The sequence below is a fragment of the Heterodontus francisci genome, chromosome 4 (genome assembly GCF_036365525.1).
Source record: "Heterodontus francisci isolate sHetFra1 chromosome 4, sHetFra1.hap1, whole genome shotgun sequence".
Lineage (NCBI taxonomy): Eukaryota > Metazoa > Chordata > Chondrichthyes > Heterodontiformes > Heterodontidae > Heterodontus > Heterodontus francisci.
In genome coordinates, this window is record NC_090374.1 from 73,869,132 (window position 1) to 73,892,399 (window position 23,268).

Here is a 23,268-nt window from a genome sequence, read left to right on the forward strand (position 1 = left end):
GCAGGTTTTCTTGCTATTTTTGCAGACTGTGTCTTTAATTTTCTACGCTGTTTGGAGTCTGTGTCTTCTTTAATTTTCTGGCTTTTGCAGATTGTGTCTTAGAGAGAGATGTGCATCTTCAGGCAGCTGGGCTAATCTGACCCAAAGGCAGCTGTGGAATGAAGACAGCTGTACCCTCAAACTGTTGCAGTTTCCAGACCAGGCAGATTGGATAAGGGTTTCCTGGGCTCTAAAACTGGCCCCATTTCAAGTTGCTGTCCCACCTGACCTCTCTCCTCCATTTTGACAATTGGAACATAGAAGTAAATACTTAAACATGATGTACAAAAATGGCAGTTGACATTAATACTCAAATGCACAAAACACAATTTACAGGGGGTTCTCATCTATTCTTGACACCTTTACCCCTCGGATGAATTCTACTTCATTTTTAAAAATGTTTTTCATGAAAAGGAAATAAAGTAAAGACGTTTTCATTCATTCTCTCATTCACACTTAAAGGTTGGCTAAAGTCTGGGGTGAACATTAGGTAATCAATACAGTGCCTTATGGATTCCCCAAGCTGCAGAACATTAGTGTCTAATACAGGGGAATGATTTCTGGAAGGCAAGTTGTCAGCAGATCTTCCTGGTTTTAGCATTTCTTCCCAATTAGTGTCAGGTACAGGTACAGTGACAGAACTAGCAGGAGAAGAGCAAATCCCATTTTTCCCTTGGTTCAATGACTTCAATTTTTTTTCTGATTGCTTGACACTATTCTGATAAAATTCAGGTAGGTCTGTGCTCTTTCTGTGGCTGTATGTACAAGCAGATTCACCAAGCGGATGAGCTCATTGGTGGATTCAGATTCATCTCCATCCCAAGAAGGGACAGAGGATGAGCAGGCTTTTGGTGAATGTGCTCCTGCTGCAAGTACTCTCTCTTGGTATGAGTCCCCTCAGTCCTCTTGAAGCACACCTCTAATTACAGATATTGCTTTATTGGACAGCAAGTCAGGATCACCTGGAGAAAGCCTTGATAGTGTCATCTTTGTAGGAGTGTTTACATGCGTCTCTGGAAAATTATGGGTAATGGATACTGGTTCCACTTTCTGACTGTCCATTAATGTTGTATTTGTTGTATGAGCTAGTCTGATTACTGGTCAGGTTGCTCTGCAGGGTGGTAAGGAGACTGTAGGGGAATAGCAGGCTCTATGAGTCCATCAGGCTTCGGGACCGGGGCAACAGGGGAGCTCCAACCACTTCGGCCAGGCTCAACTATATCCTTATCCAGCATGTACTGGATTTCCTGTCTAACCTGAGCTAGCTTGTCGGGGCTCTGGCAGCAGGGGTCCCACCTGACTGGTGGCGTGACTCCCACATCCACACTGAGAACTGCTAGGGTGGTAAGCCCTGGCTGATCCTAACAGATCTCTTTGAATTGCTTTACAGAGTGGACAGATCCTCCCGCTGCTTTGATGTTAGGTATGTCAGCTGGGTGGTTAAGTCTTTTAAGACTTCTGCGTCTGCCAGTCTGGCAGCCAATGGTTCAACCGGGGTCTCGTCCTCCTCGACTGACTGCTCCTGGCTGCCCTCAGGTATTTCTACCCTCTGGCAAACATTCACTGGTTGACTAGGTTTGGTTTTGAGCAGTGGCCCCACACAGGGCTTAATTTTACCAGCCCTCGACACCGTAAACTTCTGCGGGGAGAGGCCTGCCTCGACCCCTGACGTCGAGAAGGGCACACCTCATATTACCAACGGCAGGGGTCCTTGGTGCGTGCCCCCCCACCACCCCCCAGCCGCCTGACGGGGGCCCTTCATCTGCATATTTAAATTAACTTTAATGCTATTTAATTAAATTTAGCTGCAGGCAGCGGCTGTCCCACACCGATTTTACGCCCACCATTCCTGCTTTGCGCACCTTTGGAACTCCATACGGAGTTCCGAAGCGAGAACCTGGGGGGAGGGGGGTGGATTAAAATTTTCAGGGCGGGAGGGGTGGGGGAGCAGGGAAATCAATTTTTATTGGTTGTGGGGATGGTGGGAAGGGGTTGAAGGGTAAAAGTTAGAAGGTTTGGGGGGAAAGTTCGGGTCGGGAAAAAGGCAGGTGCTGGTCATATCGGGCAATGAAATGACCATGGGGGGGGGGGGGTGGTTGGGGAAGGGCCTCCACATCTTTATTATTTGTTAATAAAAAAATTATAATTAATTGCAAGGGCTTAAAGCCCTTTAAAAATGCGCCGACGCCTACACAATGGCGCCGGACGCCGTTGACAGGAACGCGGCGGCCGCCCCCTCTACATCATCTAAGGCTACCACTGTGCTCCCTCTATTTAAATCAGCCCCCACACATAATATTGCGGGGGCTTAGGTATGGCGCATCCGCGTGGGATGCACGCCGCCATCAGAGTGCGATGCCGTAAACTGCGGCGCACTCGTAAAATTCAGCCCATAGTCCATCAATGTTTGGTCAAAGGGTTTGCCAAATGCTGGAATGGGTTTGAGGGGGGCCAGTTTAATTAGAGCCTGGGGTTTGCCTGCAACCTGGCAAGCATGCCAGGCTTTGCAGTATTCGGCCACATCGGACAGAAGGTGAGGCCAGAAAAAGTATTTACTTACTCGGGCTAATGTTTTCCGAGTACCCACATGTCCAGCCATCGGGATAGAACATAGAACAGTACAGCACAGTACAGGCCCTTCGGCCCACGATGTTGTGCCGACCCTTTAACCTACTCTAAGATCAAACTACCTACATACCCTTCATTCTACTATCATCCATGTACCTATCCAAGAGTCGCTTAAATGTCCCTAATGTATCTGCTTCTACTACCACCGCTGGCAGTGCATTCCACCCACCCACCACTCTCTGTGTAAAGAACTCTGACATCTCCCCGAAACCTTCCTCCAATCACCTTAAAATTATGCCCCCTGGTGATAGCCCTTTCCGCCCTGGGAAAAAGTCTCTGGCTATCCACTCTATCTATGCCTCTCATCATCTTGTACACCTCTATCAAGTCACCTCTCATCCTTCTTCGCTCCAATGAGAAAAGCCCTAGCGCCCTCAACCTTTCTTCATAAGACATGCCCTCCAGTCCAGGCAGCATCCTGGTAAATCTCCTCTGCACCCTCTCTAAAGCTTCCACATCCTTCCTATAATGAGGCGACCAGAACTGAACACAATAGTCCAAGTGTGGTCGAACCAGGGCCTTAAAAGAGCTGCAGCATAACCTCGCGGCTCTTAAACTCAATCCCCCTGTTAATGAAAGCCAACACACCATACGCCTTCTTAACAACCCTATCAACTTGGGTGGCAACTTTGAGGGATTTATGGACGTGGATCCCAAGATCCCTCTGTTCCTCCACACTGCCAAGAATCCTGTCTTTAAGCCTGTATTCTGCATTCAAATTCCACCTTCCAAAATGAATCACTTCACACTTTTCCAGGTTGAACTCCATCTGCCACTTCTCAGCCCAGCTCTGCATCCTGTCAATGTCCTGTTGCAACCTACAACAGCCCTCCACACTATCCACAACTCCAGCAACCTTCGTGTCATCGGCAAACTTACTAACCCAGCCTTCCACTTCCTCATCCAAGTCATTTATAAAAATCACAAAGAGCAGAGGTCCCAGAGCAGATCCCTGCGGAACACCAATGGTCACCGAGCTCCAGGCTGAATACTTTCCATCTACTACCACCCTCTGTCTTCTATGGGCCAGCCAATTCTGCATCCAGACAGCCAACTTTCCCTGTATCCCATGCCTCCTTACTTTCTGAATGAGCCTACCATGGGGAACCTTATCAAACGCCTTGCTAAAATCCATACACACCACATCCACTGCTCTTCCTTCATCAATGTGTTTTGTCACATCCTCAAAGAATTCAATAACATGGGTATCCTTAAAATCTCTGGCCTGTATTTTGGGGGCACTACGATCTGGTGGAGCACTGTCCATACTTCCTCTGCAGGTCTCCAGAGAAGCCTCCACTTCCACATTACTACCCCATCTTGTACATAGTAACACTCAGGGATCGCAGTGGCCTCTGTCTCAGAACAACCAGTCTGTGCTGCATGATTTACTTCACGATCTGCCTGCTGGGCGTCAATTAGGGAGGCTCGGCTGAGCACCTCCTCCCCTTCAGATAGGTCCTTAAAGAAAGTTTCAGCTAACCAGACCTCCGGCTCATCCAGCTGGGGCATTGGTTCCCTTTCAACTAATCTGGCCTGATGGCTTGGGACCGAGTCACTACACAATTGGGGAAGATCCCTGGTACTTCCTCCTGTAGTTGTTCAGTTTCCCTGGTTTCGCTAGGATGGTCGAGGATTATAGGGGTTGCTATTATCTTGCTACCAGCCCAATCATTTCCCAGGAGGAAGTCTATCCCTGCTAGCGGTAACTCTGGGACAGTTCTTAAGGTTACGGGGCCTGAGACTGGGTCGCACTGCAGGTGGACTCGATGGAGGGGAACAGACAGGTAAACTCCTCCCACTCCACTGATCATGGCTTTCATGGAGGTTTCAGGGGGAAGGTTTATGCCGTTCTCCAACATTAAGGACTGACTCACCCCTATATCCCTGAGCAGTACAATGGACTTGCTCATCTCCTGGGAAGGGTCGGGGGACACGGTTCCTTCTCGGATAAAACTCCGGTAACTATCTAGGTTCTACCGTTTGGGCCTCTGCCGGTCCCGCTATGCTCTTTACTGGGGTTTCCTCCTAGGGCCCACCCTTGCAGAGACCTATTAGACCCACCGGCTTTCTGTTTAGCCTTCAGCATTTTGGCCTGGAGTGACCCACTTTGTTGCAGTGGGAGCACACTGGTCTCCAGGGTTTTTCTTTGTGGGCTTGGGGTGGACTCTTTGCACCCTCGTTTGTACTTCCCTTTCCAGGTGTGGCTCCCTTACTGTCCCACTCTCCCTTCTTATCCTCCCACTGTCTTTGGGGGTGGCTTTGTAAGGATCTGCCTGAGTTGTCAGGTCTATGAGTGAGGTCATAGCTACCGGCAGCAACTGCAGCCTCTCTAGTGTGTGGACTCTCTGCTCCTCCAATTGCACTCTCAGGTTGGGGGGTAGGCTATTTTTAAATTCCTCCAGCAATATTAGCTCGCATACCTCCTCATGGGTGTGCTGTATTTTTACAGATCGGACCCACCGGTCGAAAGTGATTTGCTTTTGACTTTCGAATTCCAAATAAGTCTGCATGGGTTTCTTTCGAGCATTCCTGAATTGCTGGCCGTATGCCTCTGGGACCAACTCATAAGCACTAAGGATGGCATCTTTGGTCTGCTCGTAATTAGCAGACATATCAGGGGTCAGCATAGAATAGACCTCTTGAGCCTTCCCTATTAACTGACCCTGAATCATGAGGGTCCACATTTCTTGTGGGCACCGTAGCTGTCCCGTTACCATCTCAAAAGTAGCAAAAAAGGATTCCATCTCACCCTCTTCAAATTTTGGTGCAGACTTAGCATACTTAAGAGCCTCAAAGTCTGATTCTGGGTTAGCGAGATTAGGGCGATTACCAGGTGAAGAGAGATTCTCCCTGGCAGCCTACAACTATCTCGCCTCTCTCTCTGCTTGAGCCTTCAGCTCCATTTCCAATTTTTGTAGCTGTAAAACCCTGGGCTGAATTTTACCAGCCCCTTGATGTCGGGGGTCATGGCAAGGGGTGGTGCCAGCCAAAATTCTGCTGGGAGAGGCCCGCCTCAACCACCGATGCCCAGAAGGCCGCGCTGCATTTTACCGGCAGCGGGGGGACCTCGGTGAGGACCCTTGCCACTAAGTGGCGGCACCCCAATTACCATATGTAAAGCGCCACTTACCTTTCCTGATTATGCATCCCACTGCCTGTCGCTCCACACTTCTGCATTTTTGCTGAACGGGCCGTCCCGTTCACGAATATGAAAAGCCGATGGGACATCAGAAGTAGGAATATTCGCTCACAGTGCAGGTAAGTCTGGAAATACCGGGGTCTCAACTCTGCATACTGGAAAGGAGGTGGGGGGATGGGATTATTGGGGTCTCAACTCTACATACTGAAAGGGAGGTGTGAGGGGGAATGGGATTACAGGGGGCATGCCTGCAGAAGTGTAGGGAGCCACTGCGGTGCCGCCCTCCGTAAGGGTTGCCGTTCTGTGCCATTGATTGCCTCTGTCAGTGAAGGAGCAATGGCACTCGAGTCGAGTTGGCAGGTCATGTTACAGTTGCATAGGACTTTGGTTCGGCCACATTTGGAATACTGCGTACAGTTCTGGTCGCCACATTATCAAAAGGATGTGGATGCTTTGGAAAGGGTGCAGAGGAGGTTCACCAGGATGTTGCCTGGTATGGAGGGCGCTAGCTATGAAGAGAGGTTGAGTAGATTAGGATTATTTTCATTAGAAAGACGGAGGTTGAGGGGGGACCTGATTGAGGTGTACAAAATCATGAGAGGTATAGACAGGGTGGACAGCAAGAGGCTTTTTCCCAGAGTGGGGGTTTCAATTACTAGAGGACACGAGTTCAAAGTGAAAGGGGAAAAGTTTAGGGGGGATATGCGTGGAAAGTTCTTTACGCAGAGGGTGGTGGGCACCTGGAACGCATTGCCAGCGGAGGTGGTAGATGCGGGCACGATGGAGTCTTTTAAGATGTATCTAGACAGATACATGAATGGGCAGGAAGAAAAGAGATACAGAAGCTTAGAAAATAGGCGACATGTTTAGAGAGAGGATCTGGATCGGCGCAGGCTTGGAGGGCCGAAGGGCCTGTTCCTGTGCTGTAATTATCTTTGTTCTTTGTTCTTTGAGTCACCCTGTATGTGGGGAAAGTGCCAGAAACGGTCGGCATGTAAAGCTTATATGTCTTGTGGGTCAATCTTTATGTGGTCATGCGGTGCCGCTCTTAGTGGGAGCTAAGACGGGCAATGCCATGCCATGCCATGCCAAGCCACATAGTTGATGCATGAAAGCACCTGATGTGCCAGTCAACATCAATCTGTTCCCTGTTAGGTACCTTCAAAGAAGTGAAGGAACCGAGTTTAATTGCAATTTTATGATGGAGATGTTTCACCCTATATGCATTTTCCCACTTCTCATGAGGATCCATATGCGCCACAGGCACAACCAACAGGCAGTTGCAGCCCACTGTTAGGACTGACAGCTCCAGTCAAAGCCCCCAATCTAAATATACGATTTGTGGTGGGAGAAACGCACTGTTAATTCAATCCCGTTGCTCCACAGATTACCTAACGCAGCATTTAAAAGTTTCCAAATTAAAGAAAGACCCAGCCAAATTGTACCATCTATTAACCCCCGAATGAGGCTAACCAAGCCAGGTGCCTTTAAATCAACAAATTAACTCTTTAATTAGAAGAACTAAAGTCTTAAACACTATGAAGATATAAACAACATTTAAAATAGAAAAATTAGAGTCCTTGCAAATTTACAGTCCAATGTTGCTTGAAGTCCTCACAGTTGCCAGATGCGGAGAAAAGGTTCTTCCACTGTAGAACAGTCCATAGCCTAACTCCAGCAGTAGGTGATGCTTTCCTTCTCCAGTGAATTTCAACAATTAACGACTTGCAAGCACTTTCAATAGAATCAACCTGACTTTAGAGTTTTTGAGGGATAAAAGATAGTCACAGTCTAACTTCCCTTCCTTCAGTTTAAATTACCAGAGATCTCTGTTTTGGCTTGACTTTTTTTTTTAGAATTTGGAGAGATAATAATAAAATATACTAAAATCCTATTCCTTCAGTTTAAATGGTTGGGAGCTCTTTTTCCAGGTGCTAAACACCACAGCTGTCTGTCTGCGTGTCCTCTGTGTTTGTGTTCTGTTAGAACAAACTGTCTTCAACTAAAAAGCCAGTTCAAAATTGAATTGTAACAAATGTATGGCTTGATACTCACTCCCAGTGGCTGTATCTATGGTAACAAGAATGCACCCTTTGAATCGCAGTCTCCAAATGGCTGTTTCTAAGGCAATGAAAATGTATCTTCCTATAACTCCTGAGGCTTGCTGCTTCTTAAAGCAATACGGATCCTTTGTAAGCCTTAAAGGCAAACCGCATATTTCCAGGAAAAAAACTACAGGACCATGACACCTCTGCCCCTAGTGGAATGAAACGTCTGGGAGGTCATCTGTACCAGAGGGCTAGTGACTATATCCGCTTCACAACAGACTGTGAAAGCCAGGCCCAGAGGACCATTGATTTCGGGTCCAGCGCGGGATTCCCACAGGTGCAAGGGGACATAGATTGCATCAAGGCTCCCGTCGGGCGTCCAGTTGAATATGTAAACCATAAGGGCTTACACTCAATTAATGCGCAGCTCGTATGTGATCACCGGAAACAATTCATGCAAATCTGTGCCCGCTTTCCAGGCAGCTGCCATGACACCTTCATCATGCGCCAGTCCTAGCTGCCGCTGCTGTTCACTGAATTGGTTCAGATGGAGGGGTGGCTTCTTGGAAACAAGGGCTAGCCCTTGAAGACATGGCTCCTGACACAAGCAAGACACCCGACCACTGCTGCATAGGAGAGATACAACACCAGCTGCGGAGCTACAAGAGCCACCACTGAGCAGGCGATTGGCATGCTGAAAATGCACTCCGGCTGCCTGGATAGATTGGGTGGTGCCCTGCAGTATGAGCCGGAAAGGATAGTTCCCGTAGTTGCTGTTTGCTGTGCTCTGCACAACTACACACTCAATACTGGGGAGGCCTTGCAGGATGAAGACAGACGTGAGCAGGACTCATCATCGGACTCTGAGGACTTACAGCAGGAAATGCGCATGGGAAGACAGAGAGCATCCAGGTGCCGCAAGCAGCGAGCTAGTGATGCACGGCATGCCTCATTGAGGAAAGGTTCTGCACACCATAGGAATCACTGCGGGCTCTGCAAGACACACAGCACCCTCGTTCACCTCTTGTGCAGCAGTCCACATCTGCAACAACTTTGCATCCACCATTACTGGCAGCAGCATACTGAGCCATTGTCCATGTTACCGCATCCATGGAGACGCACATGAGTAATAGGAACACAAGAACAGGAGTAGGCCATTCAGCCCATCTTACTTGCTCTGCCATTCAATACGATCATGGCTGATCATCCACTTCAATGCCATTTTTCCACACTATCCTCATATCCCCTTATGTCATTGGTATTTAGAAATCTGTCTATCTCTGCTTTATACATACTCAATGACTGAGTTTCCACAGCCATCTGTGGTTGAGAATTCCAAAGATTCACAACCCTCTGAGTAAAGGAATTTCTCCTCATCTCTGTCCTAAGTGGCTTCCCCCTTGTTTTGAAATTGTGTCCCCTGGTTCTAGACTCTCCAGCTAGGGGAAACATCTTACCTGCATCTACCCTGTCTATCCTTTTATGTATTTTGTAGGTTTTAATGAGATCACCTCTCATTCTTCGAAACTCTGGAGAATATAGGCCCAGTTTCCCCAATCTCTCTTCATAGGACAGTCCCACCATCCCGGGAACAAGTCTGGTGAACCTTTGTTGCACTCCTTCTAAGCAATAATATCCTTCCTAAGGTAAGGGGACCAAAACTGCACACAGTATTTCAGGTGCAGTCTAACCAAGGTTCTATACAATTGAAGCAAGACTTCACTACTCCTGTACTCAAATCCTCTTGTGATAAAGGCCAACATAGCATTAGCCTTCTTAATTGCTTGCTAATAATAATGTTATTCCATACATTGGCAATTCTGAAAGGCCAATGATGTAATGGGAGAAAACACGATCGGTACATGTTGGCACACTTCATTCACACAGTAAAAGCAACACACGTTAGTGAAGAAGATTTTGATCTCAACCTTTCTACATTGTTGTGTCACCCATGCAGACCCACTTGTGTCACGGTGTTTTTTGGAGACGCTTGCAGATGCTCCTTTGTGGTGCCACATCTGCGCTAGCAGGCTGACTGGAGGAAGGCTTCTGATCACTGCACAACTCTCCTCAGACTTCGTGACTGCTGGAGCTTGACTCACCGGTGGAGGGGCGAAGGGACCAATGGCCACAATGGATGCTCCTTGAGGGTGGACCCCAGATATGGCTTGAAGGCTCGCCTCCTCCAGCTAAAGGCTCGTTTGAACCTCTCTGCTCTCCCAGAAAGGACCGGGGCAGGGGCAGGGGCAGTCTCCATGCCCCTGGTCCTTCGCGCACATTACTACTGATTTGTGGATCTGATGGCCTCAGCGAGGGATTGCAGGTCAGCATGTATTAATGGAATGTGGCTCACCAGGAGGGCCATCGCCTTTTCCATGTATGATGCCATATGCTCAAACGCCTGGGACACGGCAGCTGTAATGGCCTGGTTGAAGTCCCTCATTTTCCGCCCAAGGCTGCGCATGGCCTGTGGCATCTCCACCAGATGTTGCCACGACTGCTGCTGCAGCTTCAGCATGCCCTGTGCTGTCACAACAGAGAGTCATCAGCAGCCTGGGGCTCAGCATGCGTCTAGCCACCCACAGCCCTCTGACTTTCAGGCGCCTCGGATGTCTCAGCCTCAGTCAGCTGATTGGGCGCAGGTGCAGTGCTCTCACCAGACTGGATTCCCACTGAGGTGACTGTATCTGCGCTGGTGGAATGTGCGGGAGTGTTATGGAACGCTGCACCTCTGAGGATGTCTCTTCCTCTGAGGTGCAGGAGGTGTCCTGGGCCACCGTTGCCGACTCAGAGCGTTGACCTGCAAGATACAATGAGAAGAGCACACTGTCAGTCTTTAAGGTGAGCATGTAACGATTGTGACAGCATTGTGTCAAACAGCATGATTTTCACACTGATCATTGTGTGTATCAAATGGATGCATTTTCGCCCAGGAGCCCAAGCTCAACAGCACCGAATGCACAGTCCACATCTGTTGCAGCCAGTTCAAGGGCCTCCTCCTCAGCCTGTGTCATCGTCCGCATATCTGGCACTCCTCCAACAGTCCAACTCGCCTCACGAGCATTGTGGGCTCTCTTTGCCTGGAGGAGCAAAGAGGCAGAGATTAAGGATGGCAACAACCTGAAATCTGAATCAAAAGGAGAGCTGGGCCCAAAGGTGGGGAAGGCTTGGTGTGCACTACTGAGTGAGCCATTCATATAGGTGCCATGTTGTTAGTGCAAACAAGGGTGAGTTCTGTCATACTTTCATCCATTCATGTCATGTCATTCATCCCTGCCCAACCTCCCAGTCTTTGGTATGGCAGTGGCACACATGTGGGGACACCCAGGTTCAATGGGGCCATGATACAGAGTGCCACTTCTGCGGTGCGAACCAGATCATTTATCCTCTTCCGGCATTTGGACCCTTTCACACCGGGTGACCCCACAGCTAATTACCTCCTCTGCCACCTCCACCAGGTTGCCATGGTCAGGCCAGAGGACCTCTTCTTACCATTGCTGGGGAAAAAGTCCTCCCACCTTGACCTACAGCCTGGAAGAGAGTGAGCAGGGAGGCATCGCTGGACCGGGTAGCCACCCTAGAGCGCCCCTCTGCCATCTTCGGTTTTTGCTCTGGTCTTTTAAATGCAAAGGTGATTCCACAGTGTAACTGCTCTAACTTCTGGCTGCAAGGTTTTTTTTGCACAGGTTTGAGCACTAATGCAGAACTGGTGAGGAAATCTGTGCTGTTGTCCTGGTTTTTCATCTATCACAGATCGACACATGTTCACGTACGCTTTGCTTTTGCAGCAGTTGATCATAATTATTGATGTAATATTTCTGGTTTGCAATGCAGCTAGAATATAAACATATTTCCCTGGTTCTTTAATAAGTTCTTTTAATTCCAGTTACATGTCTTTTCACAAAACAGTTAGCAGCGCGATGAATACAAATTACAAATGCATATTAGTCTGCAGCTTTTCACATTCAGGTGATTAAAAGCCCATAGTACGCAGACATTCTTAAATTATGCGTTTATTTTTGATAGTATATTTGCCTTTTATGATACAATTCAGTCTCACGTTCTGGTATGAGCAAAATTAAGATTATTCACCCAGGTGCAGCAAGCCTACAAGAAGGAATGTTATGCTTGAGTGGAAGAAGAGGCTCTCTACTGCACAGGACACTGGGACAAAGCAAAGTAAGTGGCAGCAAAGCAGAAAGTGCTGGAGAAACGCAAGGTCACAGATGTTAACTCTGCTTCTCTCTCCACAGATACCTCCAGACCTGCTGACTTTCTCCAGCACTTTCTGCTTTGCTGCCAGATTGCCAGCATCCCTACTCTTTAATAGTGAGGTAAGTATTTATTTGGCAGCTGTCAGGAAGCAGGTGCTGGGGTGCCTTGAATAAGGCACCAGCACATGCTACACAGCTGAGCCAATGGCCATCATGGCGCTGGATGTCCCGCCTCCCATCACGTAATATGGGGTGGGGGGGGGGGCGCATCACCATGATGCTAATGAGCCCCTGCGAGAAATATCACAGGGGTTCAGCGACGGCGCATCCGTTTCTGAAGGCCGCTGACTTCAAAGCACGCCGCCACAATGTGCGGCGTGCTAATAAAATTCAGCCTCCTTGCTCCTTTTCTCTCTCCTCTCTCTCTCTTTCCTCTCTCTCTCTGCTCTTCTCTTTCCTGAAACTCCAGTTCCATCCTGAATTTTGCCAGTTCCAATCTGGCCATGGGAGATGGGACAATTTCAGAAGTTAATTCCTCATCTATCTGTTCCGGAATGGGACTGTGCCCTAGGTGCTCAGCCGTCACTTTTAGGACCTCAGTTCATTTCATGTTTCTGAGCCATTTCACTTTTATCACCCTGGCTATAGCTTTTAACTGGTCTGTACTCAGAGTTGCCAGTGCTTCAGCAGTTACATCACCTTGCTCCAAAAACATCTTTGAATCAAAATATGCCACTTTCTAATATTAGAGTGAGAAGTTTTTGTTGCGGTCCTTTATTTGTCTTAATAATCTTTTCGGCCCCTAGATTTTCCCCTTTTGGCTTCAAATCAGTTTATTCAAATTTCTGATTCAGCTCGTTTCTTATAATTGGTCTTCCATGGGTTTATCGTAGACTTGAGCTACCAATTTCTATGTTATGAACAGGTAGTTAATCTTTTTTTTCTCTGAACAAATTTCCCTGTTTTCCCAACCACCTGTCATAAATAGTTTAGTGATAGAATTTCTTTCTCTCCCTTAAACCCTGATTATATATGACCGCAACAAAACGGTTATTAGAGTTAAATCAAAGAATTAGGGTTTATTTACACACACTTCAACTCGGGAAGGGGTTTAACTTCACCACGCACACTTACAAACATTCAGGGAAGGGTTAAAGGCATAAAAAGGCAAGGACATTTACTAAATAGGACTATAAACAAACATGAATTGCAGTTAAAATTAGTGTCCGTTTAATTTATTAAAAAGAGTCCCAAAATTGGAGATCACCGATTAGAAACGCTGAATGGGGGAGGAGCTGTTGGAAATATTTCTTGTCTTACAAATTTCTTCTTCTTTGCACTCTCAGATATAGCTTAATTTTGCTGAAGTCACCCTTTTCTTAGATGGAGAGGAAGGCAGGTTTTCTTGCTATTTTTGCAGACTGTGTCTTTAATTTTCTTCAATGTTTGGAGTCTGTCTTCTTTAATTTTTTGGCTTTTTCACACTGTCTGAGAGACTGATGTGTATCTTCAGGCAGCTGGGCTAATCTGGCCCAAAGACAGCTGTGGAATGAAGACAGGCTGTACCCTCAAACTGTTACAGTTTCCAGTCCAGGCAGGTTGGATAGGGTTTCCTGGGTCCGAAAACTAGCCCCCTTTTAAGTTGCTATCCCACCTGACCTCTCTCTTCCATTTTGACAATTGGAACAAAGAAGTAAAAACTTAAACATGATGTACAAAAATGGCAGTTGACATTAATACTCAAATGCACAAAACACAATTTGCAGGGGCTTCTCATCTATTCGTGACAGTGTAGAAGTATCTATTCCCAGGATTACACATTGTATTGAGAACATAGGTGAACTGACGAGATGCAGGACAACATCCAGGTTGAAAGATTTTGTAGAAATTATAAGGTAAATCAGTAAAAAGTAATAAAGTGCATCAGTTGTAAAGTATGCAGACTGTAGGACTGTGGGAGATAAGGAATTAATTAATTATATTAAGAAGGAAATTAAATGATAACTTTGATGGAAAAACCTAAAGTTAAATTGAATTAATTGCAACTTTCACGGTTTCCATCACTGTCCATTATTTTTGCTAAAAATCAATCAATAAATCACATGTCCCAAAAATGCTCTTTATTATTTCACCTACAATCTTGAAATGGATCATTGGAGGAAATCTATGGCATATATTTTTAGCATCAGTATGTGTCTTGACTTTTATATTGTCCTTTTAAAATACCAATTCAAATTTCAGTTAAAAATGACATGGATGTTTAAAACTATGTTAAAGAGCTTTTTGATAAAAATAGATCTATTCATTCACACTCTTTGGTTTAAAAGATGGGCTCCATTCATATAATCATTTTTCAGTTACAGAAATGTGGCATCTGTGGATCACATTGATGAAAAGACATGAAGAACCTACATTTTCAGAAGTATAGAAAATATATTCTGCATAGAATCTTCTAAGTCAGATCAAAATACATTAAAGTACATTAAAAATCCATATGATCTCACAAATATGGATCAAATTATAGATGGTTGGGAGTGAACATGATTGCAATTTACACTATTGATTCAGTTACATCATAAGCCATCGAAGTAAAGCTTAAATAGTGCATAAATGTCAGATGAATTTCCTTAAGTAAACTGCAGCCTTAAAGTCACTGGGCTGGATTTTGCTGTGAGCGGTGACAGAATGGTGGCAGCTCTGCATTGGAAGTGCACTTGTCCACAGACTCTCTATAGGCTTTTGCATGGCAAGTTGCTGTCATTCAAACAGTTAAACAATACAGTGCGCTCTACCAGGCATATGGGACCTGTGTGAACAGGACAAGCAACTGTATCTCCTTAACCAATCAGGATAAACAAGAATTAATGATTTGCTCAGAGTCTGAACCAGGAAGCGTAAGTTAGAATAGTGAATTCAATGACAAATCGGGTACAGAATGCAAAATAAAGAGAGGGAAAGAAGGATTTGATTAAGAGAAAGAGATAAAGACAGAAAGCAAAACCAAAAAAAACTAATTTAATTTTAATATCTCCAACAATAATTTAAGACTGAAGGAAGGAGCAAAAGTTAATTTTCTATGCCAGAGTTTGTTTGGCAGAAATTAAGACTTACTGAGCCATTAAACAGGTACTTAAACTGGAACGGACAAGCCCCAACTTCCTGTGGCGAGTTTATGCTGTCTCTTAATGCAAGTACAGGAACTTCACGCCTTTCAATATGTTTTAGTGAGCAGCCTGATAGTGAGTTGCTACTTTCGCACAGCTAATGGAGTGGTAGCGCATCTCGTACAGCAGCTTCTGGATTTTTGTGTTCAATTGCGCATGTACGCTCACCGGAAGCTGCTGTCTGATTTGCACATAAATAACTGAGCGCTGTTAGCTTTACCGTTATTTTCGCAGCAAACTCTGGCCCAATGTTTACCATTTTTAAAAAAAGTAACAACTCCTGTGGCGTTGCTCCTGGTGAGTCTGAGGATACATTGTTTCATAACAATAAAGTTGTCATCAACAAAGTGTGATCGGGAAATTGTTACAGAAGTGTGACATGGAAAAATATGCTGCACAGAAGAATATTAAGCATATCATAGGTAGAAGAATCTGAGTAGAATACATATTTTTATAAAATGTATACCAAGTATTGAATATAATTTGTCCAAAATAATTTGTATATCAAGCATAGAAAAAAAATCACTCATCAAAAGTTCTATTTGTGTGATAAGTGTGACAGGAAGTAATGAAAGGTTTAAGAAAAAAAGGAAGAAATTTGAGAGTTCTTAGAGTATTAGTGGTAGTGAATGGTGAGCACCGATGGTATAAGGATTGAGTGGGAAAAAAGTCGGTCAAAAACTGAGGAGAGGACTTTTTGGGTATGGAAAGTTTTAGGATCTCTGAACTGCAGATAAAAGACAGACCCTCAAAAATAGCAGAGTTGAACTTTAAATAACCAAGACCAAGAACAGAACTCAAAAATTAGAAACACTGAAGTTAGTGTAAAAAACAAAACACCAGCAGTGAATTTATAAAATGCACAAAACTAGGAGTGGAACTGAAAAAGACCAGAAGCAGCAGGGCATGGACTAAAGAGAGAAATCACAAACAGCAGGAGCAGCACTAAAAGATGGGCCAACATAGAACAAAACATTGAGAGTGGTACTGAAAAAAAACAAATAATAGGAGTGGGATTAAAAAGGCAGAAACAGCGGGAGCACCCAAGGCAAATTGAAAACAAGAAAAAAGTTGTAACACTTTACTCAGCTGATGAACAGGAACCTATGGCTAATGGCAAAATAAAAACTTTAAAGATTGCTCCCAGCATGGAAACCAAACCATCCTTTAATTACCTCTAGATGTGACTTTTCCAGTAATCTCCTGGGTGGCCTCCTATCTTCCAACCTTCATAAATTTGAGCTCATGCAAAAGTATCCTAACCCACAACAAATCCCGCTCATTCATCATTGCTGTGCTTGTTGAACTACATTGGATCTTCGTCCACCCAATGCCTTGAATTTTAAATGTTCATATTGTATTCAAATCCCTCCATGGCCTTGCCCCTTCCTATCTCTGTAACCTCCTCCAGCCCTGCAATCCTCCAAGACGGAAGGGGCTGTTGACAGTGCTATCAAGTGGCACTTGCTCGGCAATAGCCTGCACACTGACGCTTAGTTTGGGTTTTGCCAGGGCCACTCAGCTCCTGACCTCATTACAGCCTTAGTTCAAACGTGGACAAAAGAGCTGAACTCCAGAGGTGACGTGATAATGACTGCCCTTGACATCAAGGCAGCAGTTGACCGATTATGGCATCAAGGAGCCCGAACAAACCTGGAGTCAATGGGAATCACGGGGAAAACTCTCTGCTGGTTGGAGTCAGACCTAGCACAAAGGAAAAGATGGTTGTGGCTGATGGAGGTCAATCATCTCAGTCCCAGGACATCACTGCAGGAGTTCCTCAGGGTAGTGTCCAAGGCCCAACCATCTTCAGCTGCTTCATCAATGACCTTCCTTCAATCATAAGGTCAGAAGTGGGGATGTTTGCTGATGATTATATAATGTTCAGCACCATTCGCGACTCCTCAGACACTGAAGCAGCCCATGTCCAGATGCAGCAAGACCTGGACAACATTCAGGCTTGGGCTGATAAGTGGCAAGTAACATTCGCACCACACAAGTGCCAGGCAATGACCATCTCCAACAAGAGAGAATCTAACTATCTCCCCATGATGTTCAATGACATTATGATCGCTGGATCCACCACTATCAACATCCTGGGAGTTACCATTGACCAGAAACTGAACTGGAACCAGCCACACAAATGCTGTGACTACAAGAGCAAGTCAAAGGCTGAGAATTCTGTGACGAGTAACTCACCTACTGGTTCCCCAATATCTGTCCACCATCTACAAAGCACATGTGAGGAGCGTGATGGAATACTCCCTACTTGCCTGGATGGGTGTGGCTCCAACAACACTCAGGAAGCTCGACACCATCCAGGACAAAGCAGCCCACTTGATTGGCACCCCATCCACTACCTTCAACATTAACTCCCTACACCACCAATACACAGTGTGTAACATCTACACGATACACTGCAGCAACTCTGCTAGGCTCCTTCGACAGCATCTTCCAAACCCGTGACCTCTACCACCTAGAAGGACAAGGGCAGCAGATGCATGGGAACACCACCACGTGCATGTTCCCCTCCAAGCCACACAATATCCTGACTTGGAACTATATCGCCATTCCTTCACTGTCACTGGGTCAATATCCTGGAACTCCCTTCCTAACAGCACTGTGGGTGTACCTGCACCCCTAGGACTGCATCGGTTCAAGAAGGCAGCTCACCAACACCTTCTCAAGGGTAATTAGGGATGGGCAATAAATTCTGCCCTAGCTAGCGACACTCACATCCCATGAATGAATAAAAAAAAGACCTCTGTATTCCTCCAACTCTGCCTTCTTATGCTTTCCTACCATTGGCAGGTGTGCCTTCAGCTGTCTAGGCCCTAAACACTTAAAAAACCTGTCTAAACCTTTATGCCTGTTCACCTCTCTCGCCTCCTTGTCTTATTATTATCCATTCTTAATTACCCAACCGTCGCCAGAGAATCATTTGCAATGGCTTCTCTTTTTGCTCCTGCACCGTTAACTCTGGTATCCTTGGCTCCCTTCTATTTCTCTTCTACATGCTGTCCCTCGGCGACATCATCCAAAAACACAGCATCAATTTCCACATGTATGCTGACGACAGCCAGCTCTACCTCATCATCACTTCTCTTGACCACTCCACTATTTCAATTTGTCAGACTGCTTGTCCGACATCCAGTACTGGATGAGCAGAGATTTCCACCAACTAAATATGGGGAAGACCTAAGCCATTGTCTTCAGTCCCCACCTTAAACTCCATTCTCTAGCCACTGACTCCATTACTCTCCCTGGCAACTGTCTGAAGTTGAACCAGCCTAATCGCAACCTTGGTATCATATTTGAGATGAGCGTCCAACCATATATCTGCGCCATCAGTAAGACTGCCTATTTCCACCTCTGTAACATCGCTTGATTTTGCCCCTGCCTCAGCTCATCTGCTGTTTACACTTTCATCCATGCCTTTGTTACCTCCAGACTTGACAAGTCCAATGCACTCCTGGCCAGCCTTCCACGTTCTACCCTTCATGAGGTCATCCAAAACTCTGTGGCCAGCGTCCGAATGCATCAAGTCCCATTCACCCATCACCCCTATGCTTGCTGACCTACTTTGGCTCCTGGTCAGAAACACTCCAATTTAAAAATTCTCATCCTTATATTCAAATCTCTCCATGGCCTTGCCTGTCCTGATCGCTGTGTTCTCCTCCAGCCTGAAATATCTGCGATGCTCCAAATCCAGCCTTATGAGCATCCCTGATTTATTTGCTTTGCCTTTAGCTACCAAGGCCATAAACTCTGGAATTCCCTCCCTAAAACTCTCTGCCTCTCTTTCTTCTTTTAAGATACCCCTAAAAACTTATCTCTTTGAGCAAGCCTCTGGTTAACTTCCCCAATATCTCCTAATGTGGCTCTGTGTCAAATTCTGTTTGACAATGCTCCTCTGAAGTGCCTTGGATGTTTTACTATGTTAAAAGTACTAATAAATATAAGTTGTTGTTGTTGTTAAAATCCCCATTAAAACCTACCTCTTTGATTAAGCTTTTAGTCAACCCTCCTAATATCTCCTTCATTGGCTTGGTGTTCAATGTTGTCTGATTATGCCCCTGTGCAGCAAATTGGGATGTTTTCCAATGTTAAAAACAGTATATAAATGCAAGCTGCAGTTGTTACAATGCACAATTGGCACTGAAGAGACCACAATTCACAATAATTTGGGAACTAATGCCCATTGTACATTAGTATGGACATCAGGCATTGCATTTATTACCCTTATGTACAGCTCAGTGTATATAACAGATAATGATGGGGAGTTATCCTTGCTGCCCAAAGGGCAAGTTTTGGTGAGTGATAGTAATCTTGGTGTGCGTCTGTTGCAACAAAATCAGAGTGCACTGGATCTTTTAATTCAACTATATTCTTTGTATATCTGTGAAATAAAACAAGGATGGCAACTCCAAAGTTTCAAGTACATTAAAATTGTAAATCTCAGTATCCTCTCACAAAGTACGTGGAAACTTCACATTTACCTGTGTAATTCATTTGCAAAACAGGAGGGTTGAATCCAATGTAACCATTCCAGTATGCCACTGTTCACTGGTTCCAACGGGAGTGTAGCGATATAGTCACAGAAACCATTGCAAAATACTCTGACAAAATCAAAATTGAGAACTATAATTAAGAGATTAGTTGGATAAAACTCCAAACTTCATTAACATTACTATATCAAGCCAATGAAATGGAGTAACCTGGTAGGTTAAAACAATAGAACATCAGACTTGATTGTAAGGGCTAAATTCAAATACAAGCTTTGACTAATATTTGCACTTTTACAGTTTGTAGCAGTCAGGTTTGCTGGTCTTGGCTGGGTTACCTGGTTCAGGAATACAGGGAAGGAAAAGAGAATTTAACAGATTAGAAAGTGGGATGGAATTTTCCCAACTTAGTCCCTGACCAAATGGCGGGACCATTGCAGGTCGGGAACTTTTTGACAGCTGCAGTAGGTTTTGCCAAGACGTTTTAACTGACATCCTGCCTCCGGATTCCCTAGCCAATGAAGGACGGTGTGCAAATGATGCACTGGATCTGGCAAAGGAAGGATTTCTAATTAAAGGGATCATGACATGGGTTAGAACTGCTCAACAGCACTTGGATTTTTGAGGGTGCAGCAACCACAGGAATGGAGACCTGGGAAGGCTGTGCCACGGGTCTCTCACTCTTACCTGGAGCTCTCGCTGTAGGACCTGAGGGGCAGCAGTGAGATGAGCTCTCCCAAGGATGGGAGGAAGAGGACAGCCTCTTCAACCAAGTAGACATAGATGGAAGCGGCTGAAGAGGTAGGTAGCAGAAGTGTGGTCACTCCAACCTGAAAACAGTGCACCAGGAGGATCTGGGGCATTTGGGATCCTGGGCTTTACAAAAGCAAGGAAGTTATGATGAACCTTTTTAAAACACTGGTTCAGCCTCAACTAGAGCATTGTGCCCAATTCTGGGCACCACATTTTAGGAAGAATGTGAAGGCTTTAGAGATAATGCAGAAAAGATTTATGAGAATGGTTCCAAGGGTGAGGAATTTCAGGTACGTGCAATTTCAGATTGCAGAAGCTGGGTTGTTCTCCTTAGAGAAGAGTAGGTTGAGAGGAGATTTGATAGAGGGTTCTAGGCACAATAGTTTGAGCAAAACTGTTCCCATTAGTGGAAGGGTCGAGAACCAGAGGACTCAGATTTGAGGTGATTAGCAAAAGAACCAATGGTGACATGAGGAAGAACTTTTTTAAGCAGTGAATGCTTAGGATCTGGACTGCACCAGCTAAGAGTGTGGTGGAGGCAAATTCAATTGTGGTTTTCAAAAGGAAATTGAATAATCATCTGAAGAGCAAAGTTTTGCAGGGCTGTGGGGAAAGGGTGGGGACATGGGAATAGATGAGTTGCTCTTGTATAGAGACTTTGTGGACATCCTAGGGGCTACCATTGAGCATAAACTGAACTGGAGTAGCCATATAAATATCATGGCTACAAGAGCAGGTCAGAGGCTAGGAATCCTGTGGCGAGTAACTCATCTCCTGACTCCCCAAAGCCTGTCCACCACCTACAAGGCACAAGTCAGGAGTGTGATAGAATACTCTCCAATTGCCTGGATGGGTGCAGCTCCAACAACACTCAAGACGCTCGACACCATCCAGGGACAAAGCAGATCGCTTGATTGGCACCCCATTCACAAACATTCACTCCCTCCACCACCGATGCACAGTGGCAGCAGTGTGTACCATCTACAAGATGCACTGCAGCAATGCACCACGGCTCTTTAGACAGCACCTTCCAAACCCGCGACCTGTACCAACTAGAAGGACAAGCGGAGCGACTGCATGGAAACGCCACCACCTGCAAGTTCCCGTCCAAGTCACACACCATCCTGACTTGGAACTGTATTGTCGTTCCTTCACTGTCACTGGGTCAAAGTCCTGGAACTCCCTTCCTAACAGCACTGTGGGTATACCTACCCCACATGGACTGCAGCGGTTCAAGAAGGCAGCTCACCACCACCTTCTCAAGGGCAATTAGGAATGGGCAATAAATGCTAGCCTAGCCAGCAATGCCCACATCCCATGAATAAATTAAAAAAAACATGACGGCTGAATGGCATCCTTCTGTGCTGCAACCGTTCTATGATTCTATAGGTCCTCAGGAGGGCATGACAGGTGAGTGGCATAACACTTTCAGGTTCCAAGCCCCACACTTTTCCTTTCACAGCATTCTCCTGCAAGGCACACTCAGGATAATGCACCTTGCAGTTGCATTCATTCTTCCCTCTGCAGGCACCTCACATCCCCACCTGAGCAGCCAACATTCACACTCGCCCTCATCCTATTACCCTCTTGCACCCATGCCTCACATTCACCCTCCACAAATGCTGTCTCTCCCTCCTATCCACACAAGCCATTATGAACACTCACACCTCGCTGCTTTCTCTCCTTGCAGAAGAAGAGAGTAAACAACCGTGGCAAGAGCCTAAGACCTGGGGCTGAATTTTACCAGCCACTCGACACCATGGGTTGTGGCAGGGGGTGCCGGTAGAATTCTGCGGGGAGAGGCCCGTCTCGGCCCCCGACGTCAAGAAGGGCCTGCTGCATATTACCTGTGGGGGGACCTTGATGCGGCCCTCCCACCGCTTGGCAGCGGGGCCTTCATCTAAATATTTAAATTAACAAAAATTAGATTCAAATGAACATACCTGATGGCAGTGGCCGTCCCACGCTGATTTTACAGCCACCGAACACAACTCGCATGCCTTTGGAACCCCGCACGGAGTTCTAAGGTGATAAACTGGTGGGGAGGGGAGAGGGAGCGGAGAAAACAATTTTTATTGGCTATGGGGATGGTGGGAAGGGGTTGAAGGGCAAATGTGAGAAGGTTGGGGGGAAAAGTTCGGGTCAGGCATAAAATAAGTTCTGTTAATGTAGGGCAATGCAAAGATCATTGGGGGGATTGGGGAAGGGCCTCCAGCACACAAGTATTTATTTAATAAAAATTAATACTAATACACCTTTAAAAATTTAAATCTTTGCTAAGGGCTTAAATCCCTTTACAAATGGCGCTGTGCCGGATGCTGTTGCCAGGGATGCAGCAGCCGCCCCCTCTACGTCATTGGGGGCGGCCACTCCACCCCCCCTATTTAAATCAACCCCCACGCGTAATATCATGGCGGCTGTGCGGCGGCACTTCCATAAAATTCAGTCCCTGGGAGGGAGGTATTGGAGAACGGTGACCTTCCAGTGACAGGCACCTTATCAGCCACTGGCGATGCCTGCTCCACTGGGAAGAAGGTCCTGTTGCAGGAGGTTGCAGATGTCAGCATTCTACTAATCTGATAGCAGCTGCTACCATGCAATCAACCTGCAATACAATGCAATTTACTTACCAAAACTGCTTTCAGTCACCAGCTGATCCATTTCTGATGCAGCTGAATATATAGTATATAAATAATGGAAAATAATTAACTCTGAACATGACCAACTAAAATTACCCAAAGGATCAGCCACTGTATGGTAGAAATAGCTTCAATA

At 45.9% G+C, this 23,268-nt stretch overlaps 1 protein-coding gene across 10 annotated transcripts in view; it reads right to left on the reverse strand.

Moving 5' to 3' along the window:
• The window catches only part of kiaa0825 (KIAA0825 ortholog), a 743,480-nt gene that overhangs the window by 455,267 nt on the left and 264,945 nt on the right, over positions 1–23,268 (reverse strand). For all 10 annotated transcript variants that reach the window (XM_068029705.1, XM_068029704.1, XM_068029699.1 and 7 more), the window contains one exon: positions 19,735–19,854. In XM_068029705.1, the coding sequence (XP_067885806.1) occupies positions 19,735–19,854 (120 nt within the window). The remainder of the gene's footprint in view (positions 1–19,734; positions 19,855–23,268) is intronic.